Source organism: Gobius niger, assembly GCF_951799975.1.
Source record: "Gobius niger genome assembly, chromosome: 14".
NCBI lineage: Eukaryota > Metazoa > Chordata > Actinopteri > Gobiiformes > Gobiidae > Gobius > Gobius niger.
In genome coordinates this window covers 30,360,041-30,382,818 of record NC_136865.1, presented here as the reverse complement: position 1 = coordinate 30,382,818, position 22,778 = coordinate 30,360,041, and the positions used below count along the sequence as shown (strand labels likewise).

At 39.6% G+C, this 22,778-nt stretch overlaps 2 protein-coding genes across 2 annotated transcripts in view; both read right to left on the bottom strand.

Annotated features, from left to right (window-relative positions):
• Nucleotides 1-22,778, bottom strand: part of psmb2 (proteasome 20S subunit beta 2) — a 221,323-nt gene that overhangs the window by 86,244 nt on the left and 112,301 nt on the right. The gene's annotated exons all lie outside the window — the stretch shown is intronic.
• The window catches only part of kiaa0319l (KIAA0319-like), a 51,074-nt gene that overhangs the window by 10,627 nt on the left and 17,669 nt on the right, over nt 1-22,778 (bottom strand). The window contains 15 exon segments of the mRNA XM_079570438.1: nt 1,729-1,737; nt 1,740-1,757; nt 1,760-1,816; nt 1,818-1,885; nt 4,314-4,462; nt 4,525-4,657; nt 6,530-6,653; nt 6,737-6,859; nt 6,897-6,994; nt 6,997-7,028; nt 10,097-10,229; nt 12,638-12,730; nt 15,923-16,010; nt 16,968-17,068; nt 19,564-19,662. Of these exon segments, the coding sequence (XP_079426564.1) occupies nt 1,729-1,737; nt 1,740-1,757; nt 1,760-1,816; nt 1,818-1,885; nt 4,314-4,462; nt 4,525-4,657; nt 6,530-6,653; nt 6,737-6,859; nt 6,897-6,994; nt 6,997-7,028; nt 10,097-10,229; nt 12,638-12,730; nt 15,923-16,010; nt 16,968-17,068; nt 19,564-19,662 (1,325 nt within the window).

Below are 22,778 nucleotides of genomic sequence, written 5' to 3'. Positions count from 1 at the left end.
TTTTGTAATTTTTTGTAATTTTTTGTAAATTTTTTGTAATTTTTTGTCAATTTTTTGTAATTTTTTTGTAACTTTTTTGTAATTTTTTTGTAATTTTTTGTCACATTTTTGTAATTTTTTTGTAATTTTCTTGTCATTTATTCGCCAATTTTTTTAATTAAATTTTTGTCACATTTTTGTCGTTTTTTCGTCAATTTTTTGTCAAACTTTTGTCATTTTTTGGTCACATTTTGGAATTTTTTTGACACATTTTGTGTTGTTTTTTCGTCATTTATTTGTCAATTTTTTTTAAACAAATTTTTGTCAATTTTTGTAATTTTTTTGGTCACATTTTTGTTGTTTTTTCGTCAATTTTTTGTCACATTTTTGTCACTTTTTCATCAATTGTTTCGTCACTTTTTTGTCACATTTCCATCATTGTTTTCGTCTCAGTTTTGTTGCTATTTTCACAGCTTTTTTTCCAGAAGCTTTTGGATTGGGGTAAAGCCAAACTGGAGAAAATGTGCTCGGTTCAGGTGGGAGTTAAGAGGTTAATATAAATGTTCAGTCCGATATTTTAAATTTGTAGTATTGGTGTCGCTCAGTTAACCCCTTAACTCCCGCCTGAACCGAGAGTATCTTTTTCTTCACGTCATCAGATTTTTTTTCCATTATTATTTGTTGGGTATTCAAACTCATTTTTGTAACTTTTTTTGTAATTTTTGTAAATTTTTTGTAATTTTTTGTCACATTTTTGTAATTTTTTGTAATTTTCTTTGTCATTTATTCGCCAATTTTTTAAATTACATTTTTGTCACATTTTTGTCATTTTTTTGTCAATTTTTTGTCAAACTTTTGTCATTTTTTGGTCACATTTTGGAATTTTTTTGACACATTTTTGTTGTTTTTTTCGTCAATTTTTGTTTAACAAATTTTTGTCAATTTTTTGTAATTTTTTTTTGTCACATTTTTGTTGTTTTTTTCGTCAATTTTTTGTCACATTTTTGTCACTTTTTCATCAATTTTTCGTCACTTTTTTGTCACATTTCCATCATTGTTTTCGTCTCAGTTTTGTTGCTATTTTCACACCTTTTTTTCCCGAAGCTTTTGGATTGGGGTAAAGCCAAACTGGAGAAAACGTGCTCGGTTCAGGTGGGAGTTAAGAGGTTAATATAAATGTTCAGCCGATATTTTACATTTGTAGTAATTGTGTCGCTCAATGAAAACACTTTGAAATAAAGTAAAAGCATCATTTCAATCCACGCCAAAGGAAGAGCTCTGAGCTTTGTTCATGTGGAGAACAGACGTCAAGCAGAAAACCCTAATTTAGGCCTGGGGCGGTAACCGGATCACCGCCATCCCGCGTCACGTGACGCACACCGCGGGTCCGAGTTCCTCCCCGTCATCACCAGGCAATAAAATAAAAAAATGCCTTTAAGTAAACGAAATTTAACCAGAAAAGGAAGTAATAATAAACCCGAACAAGTGTCTCAACGAAAAAACTGAGCAGGTGAGGAGCAGTCACATCAGGATATCGGCCTTGGATAAAAATAAACCCTTATCAGTCGACCTCCAGCACCTATTCTGACCATCAGTCCACGTCATTCATCCTTATTGTACATGTTTTTAGTGATAGGGGAAACCGGAGCAAACCTACGCAAAACACGGGGAGAACATGCAACCTCCACAGAAATGCCCCGTCCAGGTGGGAATCGAACCCGGGACCTTGTATCTGAGTAATTTCCTCACCCCGGCGGCCGTGGGCTGCTGTCGTCGCTGGGCTCCACAGGTAAGCGACTCCTCCTTTGTCGTCGGTGGAGTGAGAGCCGTCCAGAGAGGGCCGTGCTGACGGGCAGAGACACCGCGGCTGGGCAGCACTCGCGAGCCACCGGAGGCTGGTCCAGCTCTGAGCAGGAGGACAAACAAAATCATCTTCATTATTATTACAAGGCTCCTTCATTCAGCCGTGGCTTCAACCGGACTACGCACTGTTCCCTTCAGTGCGTTTAGAGTGTGGCTGATGTAGTGAGTGAGGGGTTGGGGGACTGAGGTGGACATTCAGAACGCTGCCTCCGTCTCCTCCTCCTGCTTTATGTTTAGCACAGAGCGGCTCTAACCCTAAACTCCAGGCTGACGCCTCTGAATATGACTAAAACCCTGAATAAAGTATCCATCATTGAAATGTAGGATCCGACACGGCTGCGCGTGGAAATGAACAGCGTTTTGATAAGAACTGTACATTTTTGCCACTACACTATGGCTTAGCTTAGCCTAGCCGCTTCCATTCGTTTACATGTATCAGTTAGCATTGGATGTTAAGCTGTTTTTTCCTTAAAGAGGGGGGTTTTCTGCTTTTTTCAGTCCCACAGCACCAGTCTATATCACACTACAATGATGAGCAAACCTTCTGTTGGTCTGTAAATGCAGTAAATTAGAATAACTGCCTTGTATAAAATGTCTCTCTCAAAACGGCTGTAGTGAATGTCTTGAATAGGCCTCTGTCTCTTTAAGAACCTCTGAGCCTTTAGACACGCCCCATCCACACGCTGTCTGTGGGCATCAGTGGGGGAGGGGGTTCTGCTGAGGAGCAGTGGTTGGTTACTCGGCTGGTGACGAAAGCTCGGTGGCGTCTCCAGGAGGTGGGGGCGTTCCTAGGAGGACTCAGGCAAACCTGTCCCTAAAATGGCCGCCATCAGAGTTTTTACAGATTACTCAAAAAACACGTGAATGTGCCAAGGGCAACACTTCAGGCATGTTTTTAATGAGGGAGTGACATAATAACATGATGTAAAGCTTGAAAAAGTCGATTTTGCATAATACCCCCCCTTTAAAGGTCCTATATCATGCAAAATCGACTTTTTGGAGCTTTTAACCATGTTGTTGCTATTTCCTTCAAAAACACCCAGAGTGGTATTTGGCTTCATTCACAAAGTTCTGAGCATTTCTCCTGAATCCTGCTGCTCCGCCCTCTCCTGCAAAGTTGAGTTGTGACTCTGACGTTTTTTCAGGAAGAGCCCGACATCTGTAATGTTAATGCCTTACGGACTGATTTTAATTCACAAAACAGCTTTTTCATTATTTCTGTTATAAGAAAGAAATGAAGAAATAAAAAAAGTGCCCGACTCGTCCGCGCTGCCCCTGCAGGGAAAACAAACGCACCCCTGAGCTTCATGTTTGCACTGAAGGATGTGAAGAAGGAGCTCTTTCTAACCTACTCTGGACACGCCTGCTCTTTTTTCTTACCAAACGATAATGTCACGGAGAAAAGCGCGTTTGGCTGCGAGAGGTTCAGGACTTTATTCAACCTTCCTAAAGAAGAGGCCACTCGTCAGAAGTTGGAATTTCTTTAAGGGATTCGGCGACTTTCACCAAAACAGTGTTTTTCTGTGACTGTCTCTGATGGATGTTTGATGAACCTTTGGATTAACTTTTATAACCAACGCCCGTCCCATAATGTAAACACCTCCTTTAAAGGGGGGGTATTATGCAAAATGGACTTTTTCAAGCTTTCCATCATGTTATTATGTCATCCCCTCATTAAAAACATGCCTGAAGTGTTGCCTTGGCACATTAACGTATTTTCGAGTAATCTGTATAAACTCTGATGGCGGCCATTTTAGGGATAGGTTTGCCTGAGTCCTCCTAGGAACGCCCCCACCTCCTGGAGACGCCTCCGAGCTTTCGTCACCAGCCGAGTAACCAACCACTGCTCCTCAGCAGAACCCCCTCCCCACTGATGCCACAGACAGCATGTGGAGGGGGCGTGTCGGAAAGGCTCAGAGGTTCTTAAAGAGACAGAGGCCTATTTCAAGACATTCACTACAGCCATTTTGAGAGAGACATTTTATACAAGGCAGTTATTCTAATGTACTGCATTTACAGACCAACAGAAGGTTTGGTCATCATTGTAGTGTGATATAGACTGGTGCTATGTGATGGAAAAAGCCCCCCCTCTTTAACTGTATTGTGAAGTAACTTTACTTATTGCTTAGCTCGGAGAAGAGGGGGCGGAGTTAACTGAATCAAAGCGTTGTGTCTTCCAGGTTTACAAAATACCCCCAGAAAATACTTATTTTCATCCCCAAAAATACTCCTCCATAGTGGTAGAGGTACAACATATCATATGCCTATACTTTACTTTGGGATTTAACATTTGTCTATGAATATTTCAGCTGGAAATGCAGGAAAAGCTTTCATTAAAGAGAACATTTTTTATTTTGGACTCTGATTCTCTTGTCTGAACTGTTGGGAATAAGGTTTTCTGATTCTGAGGCCTTTGATTACAGTGATTTCTGTGTCTGTGTAAGAACTGCAGTGAGCGATGGCGTCCGGACCTTCCCTGACGATGACGGTCACGGCGTCGCTGCTCTGGAGTTTCCGCTCGTCCGTCACCGTCAGCGTGAACTCGTACGTTCCCTGCTCCAGCCCCGTCACGGTGGCCACGGCGCCGTCGGCGTTCTCGATGTGCACGTCGTTCGGGCCCCTGAACACAGAGAGGAAGTAAAGACCGGATCACCTCGGAGCTTCACCTGCGGCTCCACTGACTTGCTCTGCTTCCACAGGTAGGTGGCGATCTTCTGGTCGTCCGAGCTCTTGCTTCCGTCCAGAGTGGTTCGGTCCACGGGTAACGTCAGCTCCTTCTCCGGGCCCGCGTCCGCCACCGGGGGCTTGTTGTTTTCTGTCGGGGAAGACGGCGTTAGGGCCCGACCCATGAGGATTTTAGGGTCCGATACCGAAACCGATACAGGCCGATATTTGTAGTAATTTAATTAGATGTTTTTTTTTATCTCTCTAATAGCCTAAAGCTTAACATGTATGGATATAGTTAAGGCTAAACATTGCAACCTAACAGAGGCCGATGATGTTTTTTTTTACCTCTTAACTCTCGCCATAACCGAGCACATTTTCTCTCCATGTTCAGCTTTCCCCAAATCTGAAAGCTTCTTGACTGGAGAGTTCACAGACTATCGGCCACTATGCCTCATTTGTAAGCTAGACTGCGTCGTTATCACGGTGTCACTTTTTTTGCTCTGTTTATTTCACATTTTTGCAGCTTGTTTGTTGGGTTTTAGTTGCTTTTTTGATCATTTTTTTCTGTTTTTTAGGGGGGGAAATTTTGCTTTTTTTTTTGTTTTAACATTTTTTCTGCTTTTTAACCATTTTTCCCTGTTTTTTTTTTAAAAACATTTTTTCTGCTTTTTAACCAGTTTTTTGTGCTTTTTTCATTTTTTTTTGCTTTTTTTTTTTTAACAATTTCTCTGCTTTTCTTTAACAATTTTTTGGCTTTTTTTTAACCATTTCTCTCCCCTTTCCCTCCTCTCATCCTCTCTCTCCCCTCTCCCTCCTCTCTCTCAACTGCCACCTCCTCCTCTTCTCTCCTCCTCTCTCCTCTTCTCTCCTCTCCTCTTCTCTCCTCCTCTCTCGCCCCTCTTCCTCCTCCTCTTCTCCCTCTCCCTCCTCTCCTCCTCTCCCTCTCCTCCTCCTCTCTCTCCCCTCTTCTCCTCCTCCTCTCCTCCTACTCTCCTCTCCTCCTCCTCTCTCTCCCCTCTTCTCCTCCTCCTCTCCTCCTCCTCTCCCTCTCCTCCTCCTCTCTCTCCCCTCTTCTCCTCCTCCTCTCCCCTCTTCTCCTCCTCTTCTCCCTCTCCCTCCTCTCCTCCTCTCCCTCTCCTCCTCCTCCCTCTCCTCCTCCTCCTCTCTTTCCCCTCTTCCTCTCTTCTCCCCCTCCTCCCCCTCCCTCCCCTTCTCCTCTCCTTTCCTCCTCCTCCCCTCTCCTCTCTCCTCCTCCCCTCTCCTCCCCTCTCCTCTCTCCTCCTCCCCTCTCCTCCCCTCTCCTCCTCCTCCCCCTCCCTCCCCCTCTCCTCCCCCTCTCCCTCTTCTCCCCCTCTCTCCCTCCTCCTCCTCCTCTCTCTCCTCTCCCTCTCCCTCCTCTTCTCCTCCTCCTCTCCCTCTCCTCCTCCTCTCTCTCCCCTCTCCTCTCCCTCTCCCTCCTCTTCTCCTCCTCCTCCCCCTCTCCTCCTCCTCTCTCTCCCCTCTCCTCTCCCTCTCCCTCCTCTTCTCCTCCTCCTCCCCCTCTCCTCCTCCTCTCTCTCCCCTCTCCTCTCCCTCTCCCTCCTCTTCTCCTCCTCCTCTCCCTCTCCTCCTCCTCTCTCTCCCCTCTCCTCTCCCTCTCCCTCCTCTTCTCCTCCTCCTCCCCCTCTCCTCCTCCTCTCTCTCCCCTCTTCTCCTCCTCCTCTCTCTCCTCCTCTCTCTCTCTCCTCTCCTCCTCCTCTCTCTCTCTCCCTCCTCTCTTCTCCTCTTCTCCCCCTCTCCCTCTTCTCCTCCTCCTCCTCTCCCCCTCTTCTATCCTCCTCCCCCTCCTCTCTCTCTCTCCCTCCTCTCTCTCCTCTCCTCCTCCTCCCCCTCCCTCCCCCTCTCCTTCTCCTCTCCTCCTCTTCTCCTCTCTCTCCTCCTCCTCTCTCTCCCTCCTCTCTTCTCCCCCTCCCTCCCCCTCTCCCTTTCTCCTCCTCCTCCTCTCCTCCCCCCCCTCCCCCCCTCCCCCGTGTGGCCTCACCTGGCTGCACGATCACAGTGACCTGGGCCGTGCCCTGTTGCCCTGAAGAGTCCGTCACCGTCAGCTTAAAGGTATAATCTCCCTCCTGCATCGAGTTCAGCTGCAGGAACGGCGTCCGCACTCCCTGAACACAAACCCGAGTCACGTCACTCAGCAAACCCATAACAAATCACATCACACGGGTTCTTTCGGACGAGGAGCTCCCACCTGCATCTCCACCACCTTGTCCTTGCTCTCCGGGCTCAGCGACCACTCGTAGGAGAGCGAGTCGTGGTCGTCCGTGCTCTGGTTCCCGGACAGCGTGATGGAGTTCTTGGGTAACGTGATCACCTGCGAACAGTGAAACAGGTGAGTCTTTAGTGTCGGCTGTCAGAGGGGGCGGTGGGTTCAGACCTGGTTGGGGTCCGGCGTTGGCCACGGGCTGGTAGTCGACGGCTTTGTGGACCACGAGAACCGCCTGAGTGAGTTGGTGGCGCCGTCCGAGTCCGTCACTGTCAGACTGCAGGAGGGAGAGTTTCATCACAAATGACATCACACCAGACGTGAGGTGAACATCTGACCACCCACATTCTGTCCTCTTTGGCTGTTTTATAGGGCTGTGTAACGCCTCATTTGAAAGCTAAGACCCACAAAACTGAGCTTTTTCCTCGCGTTGTTGCTGTGTTGTGTCACCTTTTGTATGTTTTTTCTTTCTTTCTTTTTTTCCATTTTTGTAACATTTTTGTTGAATTTTTGTCACATTTTTGTTGATTTTTTGTTGAATTTTTGTTGAATTTTTATTGAATTTTTGTCACTTTTTTGTTGATTTTTTATTGATTTTTTATTGAATTTTTGTCACAATTTTTGTTGAGTTTTTGTTGAATTTTTATTGAATTTTTGTCAACATTTTTGTTGAGTTTTTGTCAAATTTTTGTTGATTTTTTGTTGAATTTTTGTTGAATTTTTATTGAATTTTTGTCACTTTTTTGTTGATTTTTTATTGATTTTTTATTGAATTTTTTTCACATTTTTGTTGAGTTTTTGTTGAATTTTTATTGAATTTTTGTCACATTTTTGTTGAATTTTTGTTGAATTTTTGTTGAATTTTTATTGAATTTTTATTGAATTTTTGTCACATTTTTGTTGATTTTTTGTCACATTTTTGTTGATTTTTTGTCACATTTTTGTTGAGTTTTTGTTGAATTTTTGTTGAATTTTTGTTGAATTTTTGTTGATTTTTTGTTGAATTTTTGTTGATTTTTTGTTGATTTTTTGTCACATTTTTGTTGAATTTTTGTCACATTTTTGTTGAGTTTTTGTTGAATTTTTGTCACTTTTTTGTTGAATTTTTATTGAATTTTTGTCACATTTTTGTTGATTTTTTATCACTTTTTTGTTGATTTTTGTCACATTTTTATTGAGTTTTTGTTGAATTTGTATTGAATTTTTGTCATTTTTTTGTTGATATTTTTATTGAATTTTTGTTGAATTTTTGTCACATTTTTGTCGAGTTTTTGTTGAATTTTTGTCACATTTCTGTTGAATTTGTATCATTTTCTGGTTGAATTTTTGTCACTTTTTTGTTGATTTTTTATTGAATTTTTATTGAATTTTTGTCACATTTTTGTGGAGTTTTTGTTGAATTTTTATTGAATTTTTGTCACATTTTTGTTGATTTTTTATTGAATTTTTGTTGAATTTTTGTTGAATTTTTGTTGAATTTTTGTTGAGTTTTTGTTGAGTTTTTGTTGAGTTTTTGTTGAGTTTTTGTTGAATTTTTATTGAATTTTTGTCACTTTTTTGTTGAGTTTTTATTGAATTTTTATTGAATTTTTGTTGAATTTTTGTTGAATTTTTGTTGAGTTTTTGTTGAATTTTTATTGAATTTTTATTGAATTTTTGTCACATTTTTGTTGATTTTTTGTCACATTTTTGTTGATTTTTTGTCACATTTTTGTTGAGTTTTTGTTGAATTTTTGTTGAATTTTTGTTGAATTTTTGTTGATTTTTTGTTGAATTTTTGTTGATTTTTTGTTGATTTTTTGTCACATTTTTGTTGAATTTTTGTCACATTTTTGTTGAGTTTTTGTTGAATTTTTGTCACTTTTTTGTTGAATTTTTATTGAATTTTTGTCACATTTTTGTTGATTTTTTATCACTTTTTTGTTGAATTTTTGTCACATTTTTATTGAGTTTTTGTTGAATTTGTATTGAATTTTTGTCATTTTTTTGTTGATTTTTTTATTGAATTTTTGTTGAATTTTTGTCACATTTTTGTCGAGTTTTTGTTGAATTTTTGTCACATTTCTGTTGAATTTGTATCATTTTCTGGTTGAATTTTTGTCACTTTTTTGTTGATTTTTTATTGAATTTTTATTGAATTTTTGTCACATTTTTGTTGAGTTTTTGTTGAATTTTTATTGAATTTTTGTCACATTTTTGTTGATTTTTTATTGAATTTTTGTTGAATTTTTGTTGAATTTTTGTTGAATTTTTGTTGAGTTTTTGTTGAGTTTTTGTTGAATTTTTATTGAATTTTTGTCACTTTTTTGTTGAGTTTTTATTGAATTTTTATTGAATTTTTGTCACATTTTTGTTGATTTTTTGTCACATTTTTGTTGATTTTTTGTCACATTTTTGTTGATTTTTTATTGAATTTTTATTGAATTTTTGTCACATTTTTGTTGATTTTTTATTGAATTTTTGTTGAATTTTTGTTGAATTTTTGTTGAATTTTTGTTGAGTTTTTGTTGAATTTTTATTGAATTTTTGTCACTTTTTTGTTGATTTTTTATTGAATTTTTATTGAATTTTTGTCACATTTTTGTTGATTTTTTGTCACATTTTTGTTGATTTTTTGTCACATTTTTGTTGAGTTTTTGTTTGAATTTTTGTCACATTTTTGTTGAGTTTTTGTTGAATTTTTGTCACTTTTTTGTTGAATTTTTATTGAATTTTTATTGAATTTTTGTCACATTTTTATTGAATTTTTGTTGAATTTTTGTCACATTTTTATTGAGTTTTTGTTGAATTTGTATTGAATTTTTGTCATTTTTTTGTTGATTTTTTTATTGAATTTTTGTTGAATTTTTGTCACATTTTTGTCGAGTTTTTGTTGAATTTTTGTCACATTTCTGTTGAATTTGTATCATTTTCTGGTTGAATTTTTGTCACATTTTTGTTGAATTGTTGTCACTCTTTGGTTGCGTTTACATCCTTGCTTTCTTCTTATTTTTTGTGGCTATTTTGTGTAAAGCCAAACTGGAGAAAATGGGATCCGTTCAGGTGGTAGTTAAGGGGTTAATAAATGTATTTGTTCATTTGACCCGGGACGATGGGCCAGTGCCTCATTTGAAAGCTAAGACTCACAAAATGAATCTGAACGGATCTTTGTCCTTGTGTTTTCATTGCATTTTTGTCACTTTTTCTTCCACACATTATTGCTCATTTTCCCACATTTTGTAAAGTCCCTGATTTGTCAGATAAAAACTGCTCCTTGTGTTTTGATCACAGCGTGTGTAGTTCCCCCTGTGGCCAGAGGAGGGCGCCCCAGGCTGATGCTTCGGCCCGTGTGTTTCCCGTTTGTACCTGAAGGTGTAGTTCCCGGGGACGAGGCTGGTGAGCGTCAGGACCGCGGTGTCGGCCGAGACTTTCCCGTCCCGCAGAGGACCCTTCACCTCCTCCCAAAGGAACTTCACCACTTTATCATCGTCTGTGCTCTCTGGAAACATATTTAAAAACCAGTTCATGATTATAATGTGCAGAGGAAACAGGGGAACCTTTAAAGCTTAGAGGTGGGTGCACTTTACTGCTCCTGTTTTCGATCATAATAACATTTACAGTGTAATGCATTAGGGCGCGCAGACGTCCCCAAATCCAGGCTCCAGGTCCCGGATGCAGAATCCATCTCAAACTGGATTATATTGATAATAACTGCCTGATTAAAGTCTTTATTATGAGAGCGCCTCGTCATCTGCCTTCAGTTTTATTTGAACGCTCTCTTCTCTGTGACATCAGGACGCTGTGAACTTTGAGGACACGTCTGTGCAGAGTCTTCTGTCTCAAAACCTCCTCAAACAGACGCCTGCGAAGTCTCTGCCTGCAGTTGGTAATCAGAGAATTATTTATTAACTCTCATATTTGGCTGCCTTTAGTCGGCCTCTCCATGGAGACGAGTAGCATGCAGATTATAATCCGTGTTCAGGGTTTCCGTTAGCCGCTACCTTCCTTCTGCCAAAAACACTAACGAGAAAATCCCTGGAGAAAAAAAAGGAAAATGGGCTAAATTCAATTCTGAACCTCAGTGATTGACTCAGTGTTTTTGAGGTTTTCTCTTCATGAGTCATCACATTTTCCAAGAGAACGGGGGCCGGCAGGTGCACTTACTTTTATAAAAGTGTGTTAACACATCGAGCTGTTCAGTGCCAACAGTCCAGACCATTTTCATATTTGCAGCACCACAGCGTATTCTATGTTATAGCTGTGGCTCGTTTGGAAGCTGAGACTCTGTTTTCACCTACGGAGAGCTTAGTTTAATTCTTCGTGCCTCAGTTCCGGAGAAATCTAAGGTAAACAGAGGCTAGTTTTTTATCTAAATCACAGATTTTTTTATAGATTCGTAGATAATTCGTGTTTTATGATTAACTCCTCTCTCCTCCTCTCTGGACGGACACTAACGTTATGGGAAGAGGCAAATGCCTTTTCAAGACAACATAGTTTTTACGTTTTGAAACACGCGTGTTCTCGATCTCTTTTTATGGCGTGTGCATTTAAACAGCCTGGTTCTGGATTGAAGACTTTAACAGGATGGAACGATTTTAATCATTTACAAAATCTGAGAAATGTTCAAATCTCAACTGTTTCGATCTTTCCATGTGAAGCTGCTCTGCTTTGTCAAACTCTCCAGAGAGAGAGAGAGAACACCACGCCCCCTCGGACTAAAAAAAATAAATGTAATGATGTTTATATAAAATGTATAGATGTGACTTTTCACAAGTTTTTGATCGTCATTTATTTCACTTCTGTTCATCACGGAGCTACCAAGATCACAAATAAGGTGTATTAGAGTGTTTAGTTTTGTAATAAAATAAATAAACACAAAAACAGTTTTTCCGTTTATGGCACTCAGTGTGTTAAGAACACAACTTAAATCAAGGAGAATTTCAAGAAATCTGTCAATGAGGCAAGATAGTTACACACTTACATTAACTAGATGAAATGTAGTTGTTTTATCTTAACCCCTTAACTCCCACCTGAACCGAGCACGTTTTCTCCAGTTTGGCTTTACCCCAATCCAAAAGCTTCTGGAAAAAAGCTGTGAAAATAGCAACAAAACTGAGACGAAAACAAGGATGGAAATGTGACAAAAAAATGATAAAAAATTGATAAAAAAGTGGCAAAAATAGACAAAAAAATGATAAAAAATTTGATAAAAATAGACGAAAAAATGATAAAAATTTGATAAAATGAGACAATTTTTTTTTTTTTTACAAATGTGACAAAAAATGAAAAAAAAAAGATAACAATTTGACAAAAACATAACAAAAATTTGACAAAAAATGACAAGAATGTGATAAAAAATGTACGAAAAAATGACCAAAATGTGACAAAATGAGACTTTTTTTTTTTTTTTAAATGTGATTAAAATTTGACAAAAAAAACAACCAAAAAATGACACAAAAAAAGAGAAAAAAACAAGAAAAAATGTGACAAAAGTGACAAAAAATGACATAAAAATGACAAAAAAAAGTTACAAAAATGAGTTGAATACCCAACAAAAAAATGATCTGATGACGTGAGGAAAAAGATCCTCTCGGTTCAGGCGGGAGTTAAGAGGTTAATTACTACATCAGTTTAATTTCAAGTGTAAATATCTTGCCCCAGGGACAGATTTCCTCAAATTGCAGGACTGGGTCTGTGGTGAAACGTTCTGCTGCATCTCCATCATCTCCATCAAGTGTTTCTGAACCCACTCGTATTAAAGCGCTGGATCTATGATAAACATGAAACCCTGAGGATGCCTGTTCCTTTACAGAAAGCCTCAGGGGCCTCAGGGGCCATAACCAGTCTCTGCACATTCTCACTGTGAAGCTTCAGTTTAATCTCCCCTCAGCCTCCTCTCGTACTCACGGCTGCCGTCGATCACCGTGGACCTGATGGGGAGGGAGATTTCCTGGAACTTGGGAGACACCACAGCGACGGGCGGCTTGTTCACACGCGGCTCTGTCGACACAAACAACAGCGGCTCAGTTACAGGATCGATATCTCCGACAGAGCGAGTGAGTCAGCGAGCGAGGAGGCAGAACTGACACCGCTCTGTTCTCACATCTACTCAAACGCCGCCATGAAAGGAGCAGAACATGCAGATGAATGTGGACCATGCTTTTGTACTTCAGCTGAGAGATGTCAGCTTGAAACTTCTACATCATATTTACTGATATAAGTATGAGGAAAAAATGCATTGCAAGCTATGTTATCATATAACAATAAGACATTTTATGCATGAAAATTGCGAAATCTACATAATGTGTAGACCCAGATTTAAGTGCATGGTTTATTTTCTGTTATAATCTGTTAGACATTTGGAAGATTTTTCCACACAAGGATTTTGTAATAACTAATGTGTTTGTGAGGAGCCTGTAAAGAGTCTTAACCTCTTAACTCCCGCCTGAACCGAGAGGATCTTTTTCCTCACGTCATCAGAGTTTTTTTCCAGCATTTTTTTGTTGGGTTTTCAACTCATTTTTGTAACTTTTTTGTAATTTTTTTGTCATTTGTCATATTTTTGTTTTGTTTTTTTTGTCAAATTTTTGCCACATTTTGTCATTTTGTCGTCTATTTTTTATCAAATGTTATCATTTTTTGTCACATTTTTGCAATTTTTTTGTCATTTTTTGGTCCATTTTTTGGTCCATTTTTTGTGACATTTTTGACACTTTTCCATCAATTTTTCTCACTTTTTTGTCTCATTTCCATCATCGTCTCAGTTTTGTTGCTATTTTCACAGCTTTTTTCCAGAAGCTTTTGGATTGGGGTAAAGCCAAACTGGAGAAAAGGTGCTCGGTTCAGGTGGGAGTTAAGGGGTGAAGGAGTGACTAAAGGTCAGATGTTGTTAAAGTTTAGTCCCTGTGTATATTCCTCCCGTCTTTAGCCGCTGCTGTCTCCCACACAGGAAATGACCATATTTGGATAACAGCGTCATCTCGGTCACAGCCTTTCCTGCTACACGTGGATACCAAACATGTCACGTATTTGTGAATGAATAAGCGTGGGAAAGAGCAGGGAGACACAGACATGTCGGAGTCCATTTCACAAACTGTTAAAAAAAAATCCCCCCAGGGGTTACCAAAAATGCGTGAAACACAAATAACTGCAAATAATAATAGCTACTTTTTACTTACTAGTTATTTTTTCTGTATATACAGTATTTGCATTTGAGTCTGTCTATGCAAATATCATGCTACATTAAAACAAATGTTAACTGTGGAAAAATCCTAGTTTTTATTTATTTTAATTTGATCATTTTGAAAGTGTCAGTTCAGCATGAATTTTTTTATGTCCATTTTTAGCTCATACTTTTGTTGACGTCAACGACCTTTGTAATAAAAGTTTGAAAACTGTGAAAGTTGATGCTTCAACGCTCTGTGATAAACACCAAGACACAACAGTGTTTCCTTAACCCCTTAACTCCCACCTGAACCGAGCACATTTTCTCCAGTTTGGCTTTACCCCAATCCAAAAGCTTCTGGAAAAAGCTTTGAAAATAGCAACAAAACTGAGACGAAAACAATGATGGAAATGTGACAAAAAAGTGAGAAAACATTGACAAAAAAGGGTCGAAAAATGTCACAAGAAATTGACAAAAATATGACAAAAATTTGACAAAAATGTTACAAAAATGAGTTAAATACCCAACAAAAAAAATGATGAAAAAAAAATCTGTTGACATGAGGAATAAGATCCTCTCGGTTCAGGCGGGAGTTAAGAGGTTAAAGGAGCTATACCTGAATTTCTTTCTAGTTATGAAATAAAATGAGTTTTGTCTTCCTTCAGTATATTGTAAACTCAGACATTTGTGGGGAAAAGACAGTAGATCTAATTATAAAGCATGTGTATCAATTTCATGAACTCGGAGGCTAGTTTTCTAAAATTCTTGTGAAAGTGACCCTGAAAAGTGACCCTGAAAGTAGTGAAATGTGCCGATAAACATGCCCCTGTAAAGAACTGGGAGATTACAAATATGTTTGGAAGATTAGGGATGAGTTTATACCCCCACCAACATATCAATTTAGTGTCTTCCTCTTTCATTGTTTGAAATGACAAAATCAACTCTTTAACTTTGCGAACGGAGTGAAACAGCGCCCTCAATTTGACACTGGTGGCCAAAAAGGGTACTGCATGCATATTTACCATTGAGAATGGAAGGGAGAGAGTTGGTATTAACCAGATAAGTAGGTCACTCAACAAAATTGTTGGTGTAATTGTTTTTTTTTTTTTTTTATATATATATATATATATATATATTTTCTATAAATTTCCTAACTTACAAAATCTTTTCATAATTTTCCAAAATGTTCGATAAATTCTGTTCCAAAATGTTCTTGTCTTTTATGTCTTTTTTATGCTGTGACATTAAAACTAAGATGTTAAGGGATAATACAGCGTCTCGTTTTAATAACATTTGAACCAGGGGTAGGCAACGTCAGGCCCGGGGGCCAAAACCGGCCCTTCATCATCAAACTCTGGCCCTCGAGATGATTTTGAGAAATATTATGACCCAAAATCAGAGATCAAATGCCTGTTAAAGTACTGAAGAAATGTTAAAAATACTGTCAATTCCTTAAAATGTCTTAGCAGAGCATCCTTTTAGACTATAATCCTAAAAGAATAATCATCTAACGGAAGAAATGACTTAAATCTACTTGAATTTAAATCTAAAGTTTGAGTAGGTTTGGTCTGGCCTTAGAGCAGATAAAACCTATTCTGGCCAATGGAACAAGCACAAGATTTTTTTCAAGTTTTTTCTTCATTCAGATTATTTTGTATAATTTCAAGTGAAAAAGAAATGTTTTTTTTACAGTAAAAGTTAATTTCCAGTGGGATTTCTATTTGTTCGATTGTCATCAGCGTTTTTATCTCATCTTAAATTTACTCACATTTAACATAAAAAAGCGATTTTAAGTAATTTATCTAATTTAAGATGGACATTTTTCTAGTGTGTATGATGTACAACACTGGCATATGTAGAAATGATGCTTTACGTCAATCGCTTCAATTGGAGGGTCCGGCCCTTGGTCTTTTGACGATGAAGAAAACCAGCCCTCCACCAAGCAAACTTGCCGACCCCTGCCTTAAAGTCATTCGGCCTGATTCTCTTCCTGCTGAACCCTGTCTCGATCACTCCGTTACTCGTACCGGGTTTCACCGTGACGTTGACGTATCCTTCGCCGTGAGCGCCGCCTCCGTCCACCGCCACCTCGAACTCGTACAGACCCACGGTGAGCTGCAGAGACACAGAGCGTTAGTGGAAACGCTCAGACCCTGAACACGTCACACCCTGAACACGTCACACCCTGGACACGTCACACCCTGAACACGTCACACCCTGAACACGTCACACCCTGAACACGTCACACCCTGAACGCTCAAACCATGAACACGTCACACCCTGAACACGTCACACCCTGAACGCTCAAACCATGAACACGTCACACCCTGAACGCTCAAACCATGAACACGTCACACCCTGGACACGTCAGACCCTGGACACGTCACACCCTGAACGCTCAAACCATGAACACGTCACACCCTGAACACGTCACACCCTGAACACGTCACACCCTGAACACGTCAGACCCTGGACACGTCAGACCCTGGACACGTCAGACCCTGGACACGTCAGTGTAAACCACAGCTGATTTTGTATTAAGCTTATGAAAGACCACAATTGTGTATTTGCAAAAAACGGGATTACAGTTTGGGCAATAATATATTGAATCAATTTGTAATTAGAGTACATTCCCCTGGCCGTCCAAAGATTTGTTGAGAGGGTGCTCGGTCAATATGTGAAGCAATATTGTCGTGCGACCCATATAGCACGAGGAACACACAGGGAGGCGGACAGGAAACAGCCGGACTGAACTTCCTGTGATTGTACAGTCCCGAAAAAGCTGAATTTGCAGGCAAAAACGTCCAACACAGAGGGTTATTATAAATCCGTACGAGCCTAAAACTGTGGCTTTTGTGAATAAAGGGGGAAATTTGGAAAATTGACGAATTTCAGGAGAAACTCTGAGTCCAACATGCTGCCAGGCAAAGAACTCTGGCCATTTTCACTGAGGATGGGCGGGCCACTTACAAGCCACTTAAAAGACAATTTAAAGGCATTTTTGGCGTCAGACCCTGGACGCGTCACACCCTGAACACGTCACACCCTGAACACGTCACACCCTGAACGTGCCTTGCTGAGTTTGAGCGTCCCGCTGTGCTGCCCCTCCATCTCGCCGCTGTCGTCTTTGGGGTGAGTGATCAGCCGCCAGTCGAACACGTAGTTATTGATGCCTGTGGAAACACAAAAACAGTTGGTTTGTAATTAGTTAATTTACTCAATTACATTTCCTTGAGTAAAGTCAGATTTTTTTCCATCATTTTTTTGTTAGGTAGTCAACTCATTTTTGTAACTTTTTTGTCACTTTTTTGTCACTTTTTTGTCATTTTTTCGTCAATTTTTAAATCACATTTTTGTTATTTTTTTTGTCAAATTTTTATCACATTTTTGTCTTTTTGGGGTAATTTTTTGTCACATTTTTGTCATTTTTTGTCAATTTTTTGTCATTTTTCGTCAATTTTTCGTCACTTTTTTGTCAATGTTTTCTCACTTTTTTGTCACATTTCAATCATTGTTTTCGTCTCAGTTTTGTTGCTATTTTCACAGCTTTTTTCCAGAAGCTTTTGGACTGGGGTAAAGCCAAACTGGAGAAAATGTGCTCGGTTCAGGCGGGAGTTAAGGGGTTAATTTGGATTTTCTGAGGACTTTTTTAGTCACTGGGTTAGTTTTTCAGATGAAGAAGCTCCTGGGCATAAAATGGAGTAAGAATCTCCAGAACTGTTAGCGGCTAGTTATCATCATTAGCAACATTAGCAACATTAGCCTGTATCTTGTAAACACTGCAGACGCTGCAGCTCTAACAACATTTAGCTCTGGTTAAATCCAGCTCAGACTCTGATTTAGGAAGTGTTGTCTGTAATAAAGTCAGCTCTATGTGGAATATTGGATTTACACTAAACTATTCTCCAGGTTGTTGTTATTTTCTCTCCTCAGTGGAGCTGCTCCTGTACTACTGGTAAAAGGGCATCCCTAGTTTAGGCCATATTTACCTGTATTACTAAGAAGAGTTGAGCAATGTCATTATTTTTTTAGTCCAATTTACTTAAAATGATATTAAAGGCTTTAATTTAGGCACATTTTATTAAATGACTTAAAGGGGCTGGATGCAAGTTGGTCATTGTATACTCACTACTGCCACCTCAGGTCATACGTGTAACTGCAGCTTCTATATTAAAGGGGGGGTATTATGCAAAATGGACTTTTTCAAGCTTTACATCATGTTATTATGTCATTCCCTCATTAAAAACATGCCTGAAGTGTTGCCTTGGCACATTCACGTAATTTTGAGTAATCTGTAAAAACTCTGATGGCGGCCATTTTAGGGATAGGTTTGCCTGAGTCCTCCTAGGAACGCCCCCACCTCCTGGAGACGCCTCCGAGCTTTCGTCACCAGCCGAGTAACCAACCACTGCCCCTCAGCAGAACCCCCTCCCCACTGATGCCACAGACAGCGTGTGGAGGGGGCGTGTCTGAAAGGCTCAGAGGTTCTTGAAGAGACAGAGGCCTATTTCAAGACATTCACTACAGCCATTTTGAGAGAGACATTTTATACAAGGCAGTTATTCTAATTAACTGCATTTACAGACCAACAGAAGGTTTGGTCATCACTGTAGTGTGATATAGACTGGTGCTATGTGACTGAAAAAAGCATAATACCCCCTCTTTAACACTTCTAAACTCTGAATTGTCCCTTTAAAGCTTGAACCCTTTTAAGGCCAACGTACAACGCGATTCTATGAGGCAACGCAGACCGAGGCTGCGGTGGCGCTCGACCCCGTGAGAGGAAAACACAGGCTTTGTTCTGCAGACAGAGAGAGGCCTGTCAACGAGGAGCAGGAGACAAAGAAACCACAACTCATGAGAATGGACCTCAGGAAGAGAATAATGAGGATCCTTAAAAAGATAAAATAAAGAACAAGAAACGGGTAAAAATGAGGCAACAATGCAAGGAAAAAGATCAGTTTAGATCAGTTTTGTAGCTCTTAGCTTTCAAATGAGGCACTGGCCTAGACGCTGTAAGCTCCAGCGAAGAAGCTTCTAGATTTGGGTAAAGCTGAACTGGACAAAATGTGTTTGGTTAAGGCGATTAAGGAAGTAAAAGCTGGGGAGGAGAACCTGGAGTGATACGGACATGATACGTTTATGTAATTAACCCCTTAACTCCCACCTGAACGGATCACATTTTCTCCAGTTTGGCTTTACCCCAGTCCAAAAGCTTCTGGAAAAAAGGTGTGAAAAAGCAACAAAACTGAGACGAAAACAATGATGAAAAAGTGGCAAAAATGTCACAAGAAATTGACAAAAAATGACCAAAAAAATGTAAAAAATGTGACCAAAAAATGACACAAATTTGATGAAAAAATGGACAAAAAAATGACAAAAATGTGACAAAAAATGACAAAAAAGTTACAAAAATGAGTTGAATACGCAACAAAAAAATAATCAAAAAAAAAATCAGATGATGTGAGGAAAAAGATCCTCTCGGTTCAGGCGGGAGTTAAGAGGTTAAATTATTTTCGGATACACATTAGGGATTGTGAAAGCTAGAAACAAGTTTGATCAGAATCAGGAACTCCAGCTCATTTTTACCAAAGCGTTGTTTCCATGTTCGTGACTCATTGTTGCCGTTACGAGACTCTGAGTAAAGGTAATAACTCTGCATCGTTACCTTCTGGCGGCGCCGGCACCACGTAGGCGTTCAGTTCCACTTCGTTATGCGGCAGAGTGACCTCCACGTTCTCCCCCGCGGACACCACCAGGGGGCGCACTGACGGGACAAAACAGGAGACAGAAATCAAACACTCTCACAAAATAATCCAGAGGTGATGTGAATAAAGGCCGAACTGTAGAAAAGAAACGGGAGGGAAACAGCACTTATTTAGAATTGGTTTGGTAATGAGAGTTTTAAAGCAGGGATCACACAGGCAGCAGCAGCAGTAAGTTAAAGTTAAAGAGCAGGTATTCTGCTTTTTCATCCGGGCCGGGTCACACAGTAGCCTCAGAGGCTCCTCCAGATGTTCAGGCAGGAGACCTGGCCCCTCCAGTGAGTCCTGGGTCTCGGCCTTCACATAGTCCGGTTCACTGTGTTCAGATTTCCACTGTTGTGAAAGTCTGAAAACTATATATTTTTGGAATCCTTATGGCAGGGGTAGGCAACGTCAGGCCCGGGGGCCAAATCCGGCCTTCCATCACAGAACCTCTGGCCCCCAAGATGATTTTGAGAAATATTATTATGCAAATAAGAGGTCAAATACCTGTTAAAATGTCAGTATTTAAAAAATGTCCCGTCAGAACATCCCGCTTTGTCATATATAATGTTTAACAGTGATTCTCCACCGGGGGGTCGGGGCCCTAAAGTGGGTCATGGGACAATTTTCAGTGGGTCACGTGTCTATAAGGAACTTTTATTCAATATTTTCCTCCTGAAACTGCACAGAAACACTCACTGTGTTAAAGTGAATGTCATTGGGTTGTTTTGATCATAATTTCAGTCTTAAAGGGAAATCTCCTGCTTGTTCAACAAAAACTTGTGGAAAATACAACGTTAAATTCAAAATACGGCAAATTAAAGTTTTAATTTAAAGGGTTAATTAATTAAAGGGTCCTCGGCTCGTCGGTAATGGTGGGTCCCAAAGCCACCTGAGAACCATGTGAAAGAAAATAGTTCTTTCTTTAGGCGACAACGTTGAGGTTCGGCCCTTGGGTATTTTGGGAACGATGCATATCGGCCTCCAGGACGCAGACTTGCCGACCCCGGCTTTATGGTCCAAGTCAGTGGTTCTCAACCTTTTGGAGCCGCGACCCCCATTATAACAGTTAAAGGGGTTTGTGACCGCCCGCCCGGGTCACACCGTGAGAAATCGGAACATTTGCCTACATCATTCTTAAAAAAACAAAGAAAAAAACAAACGGCTAAAATGAAATTCATAAAATTACGAACATATAATGGCACTCTGGTGAAATAGCACACACATGCGACAATAAAATATTATAACATACGCTAACAGAAAGTAAAAGATATATTTTATCTACATGATCTGGCGACCCCCCAAATTGGGGTCCCGACCCCCAGGTTGACACCACTGGTCTAAGTAATGAGAAAAAACAATGTCTCCATTTGCCTTCGTCATTTGGTAAAATTGTGCAATTATAATATTTTTCCCACTAAAGTAAATGGGGAGTAGGGTGCTTCCTCGTACTATGTAAAAAAAAAATGTTTTAAATCTGCTTTCCTCCAACCCTGCATTACATGATGCTTGTTATAGAGAAGCTGTAAAAAAGGTTTTAGCTGAAAATATTGATATTTAGGACTTGCTCAACTCTATTGAAGTTTTTACCTTTTACGTCACATGGCGCCAATCCAAGATTCAGACATTTTTATTACTTTCAATTAAATCAAAACAAGCTCAACTATATATGGTCTAAAAAGACTACAGTTTTGGTGTCAGGTGGTAAAACCGATGTAAATATTGGAAAATATTACTTTAGTTTAAAAGTCTTCAGTTGTTTTAAAAGAAAATGTTTACCCATGCTAACAAATGCTAACGCTAATGCAAGATTCCACATAAAAGCCCATTTAATTTGAAATTAGTTGCTAATGTCAGGTGGTGCAACTGCAAAAAACAGCAAATAACCATCTGAAAAATATAGGGATGCACCAATCCAACACTGGTATATGTTATCAGAGTCAAAACTAGAAAAAAAAAATCAGATATTGGTTTAAAACATCCGATACTGAACCGATCACTGCTTTGGGCTGACACTGAGCACTCTGTCCGTGGTCCTCTGGCTTTATTGCTGATTCCAGCATCAGTCAGTTACAAATTACTGATGAAATGTTCAGAGGAGAAAGGCTGTCTAAGATACACTTGGCAAAGATTTGACTTTGTACAATTTTTTTGGAAACTATTTAAATTTTAGAGAAAACTCCACCTGACACTTTTTATACAGAGAAGCTACAAATACATTTAAATACATAACTTGTTTAAACACAAAATTATCGACTCAAAAATATGCATGCCATCAGTTTTGAAAAAACTTTTTGAAAATATGGTTTTAGACCCTAATACAACATATCCATCCATCTTCTTCCACTTTTCCGTTGCCGGGTTGTGGGGGCAGCTGTTGGAGTTGCACCAGCCCCTATGGCTCCTCCTGCAGGTGGTGGGTCCACAGAAGGACTCATGGTTCTGACCGGGCCTGTTGGTCTCTCATAAGGAGCTTCTGAACCGCTCTTTGTCTGACCCGTCACCTAGGACCAGTTTGCCCTGGGAGACCCTACAGGGGCACGAAGCCCCCGACAACAGAGCTCCAGGATCATTCGATTCTATTATTTATATTTTTGAACATTAAATCGCATTGAGCAAGTTCTAAATATTCTTTAAATTAGCTAATATTTTGGCTACTGAATCTTTATATGACCCATAGGTGCATCCCTATATTTTTTAGATGGTAATTTGGTGTTTTTTGCAGTTGCACCACCTGACATTAGCAACTAATTTCAAATTAAATGGGCTTTTATGTGGACTCTTGCATTAGCGTTAGCATTTGTTAGCATGGGTAAACATTTTCTTTTAAAACAACTGAAGACTTTTAAACTAAAGTAATATTTTCCAATATTTACATCGGTTTTACCACCTGACACCAAAACTGTAGTCTTTTTAGACCATATATAGTTGAGCTTGTTTTGATTTAATTGAAAGTAATAAAAATGTCTGAATCTTGGATTGGCGCCATGTGACGTAAAAGGTAAAAACTTCAATAGAGTTGAGCAAGTCCTAAATATCAATATTTTCAGCTAAAACTTTTTTTACAGCTTCTGTATAACAAGCATCATGTAATGCAGGGTTGGAGAACACTGCCCTGAAACTTTCATTTTTTAGA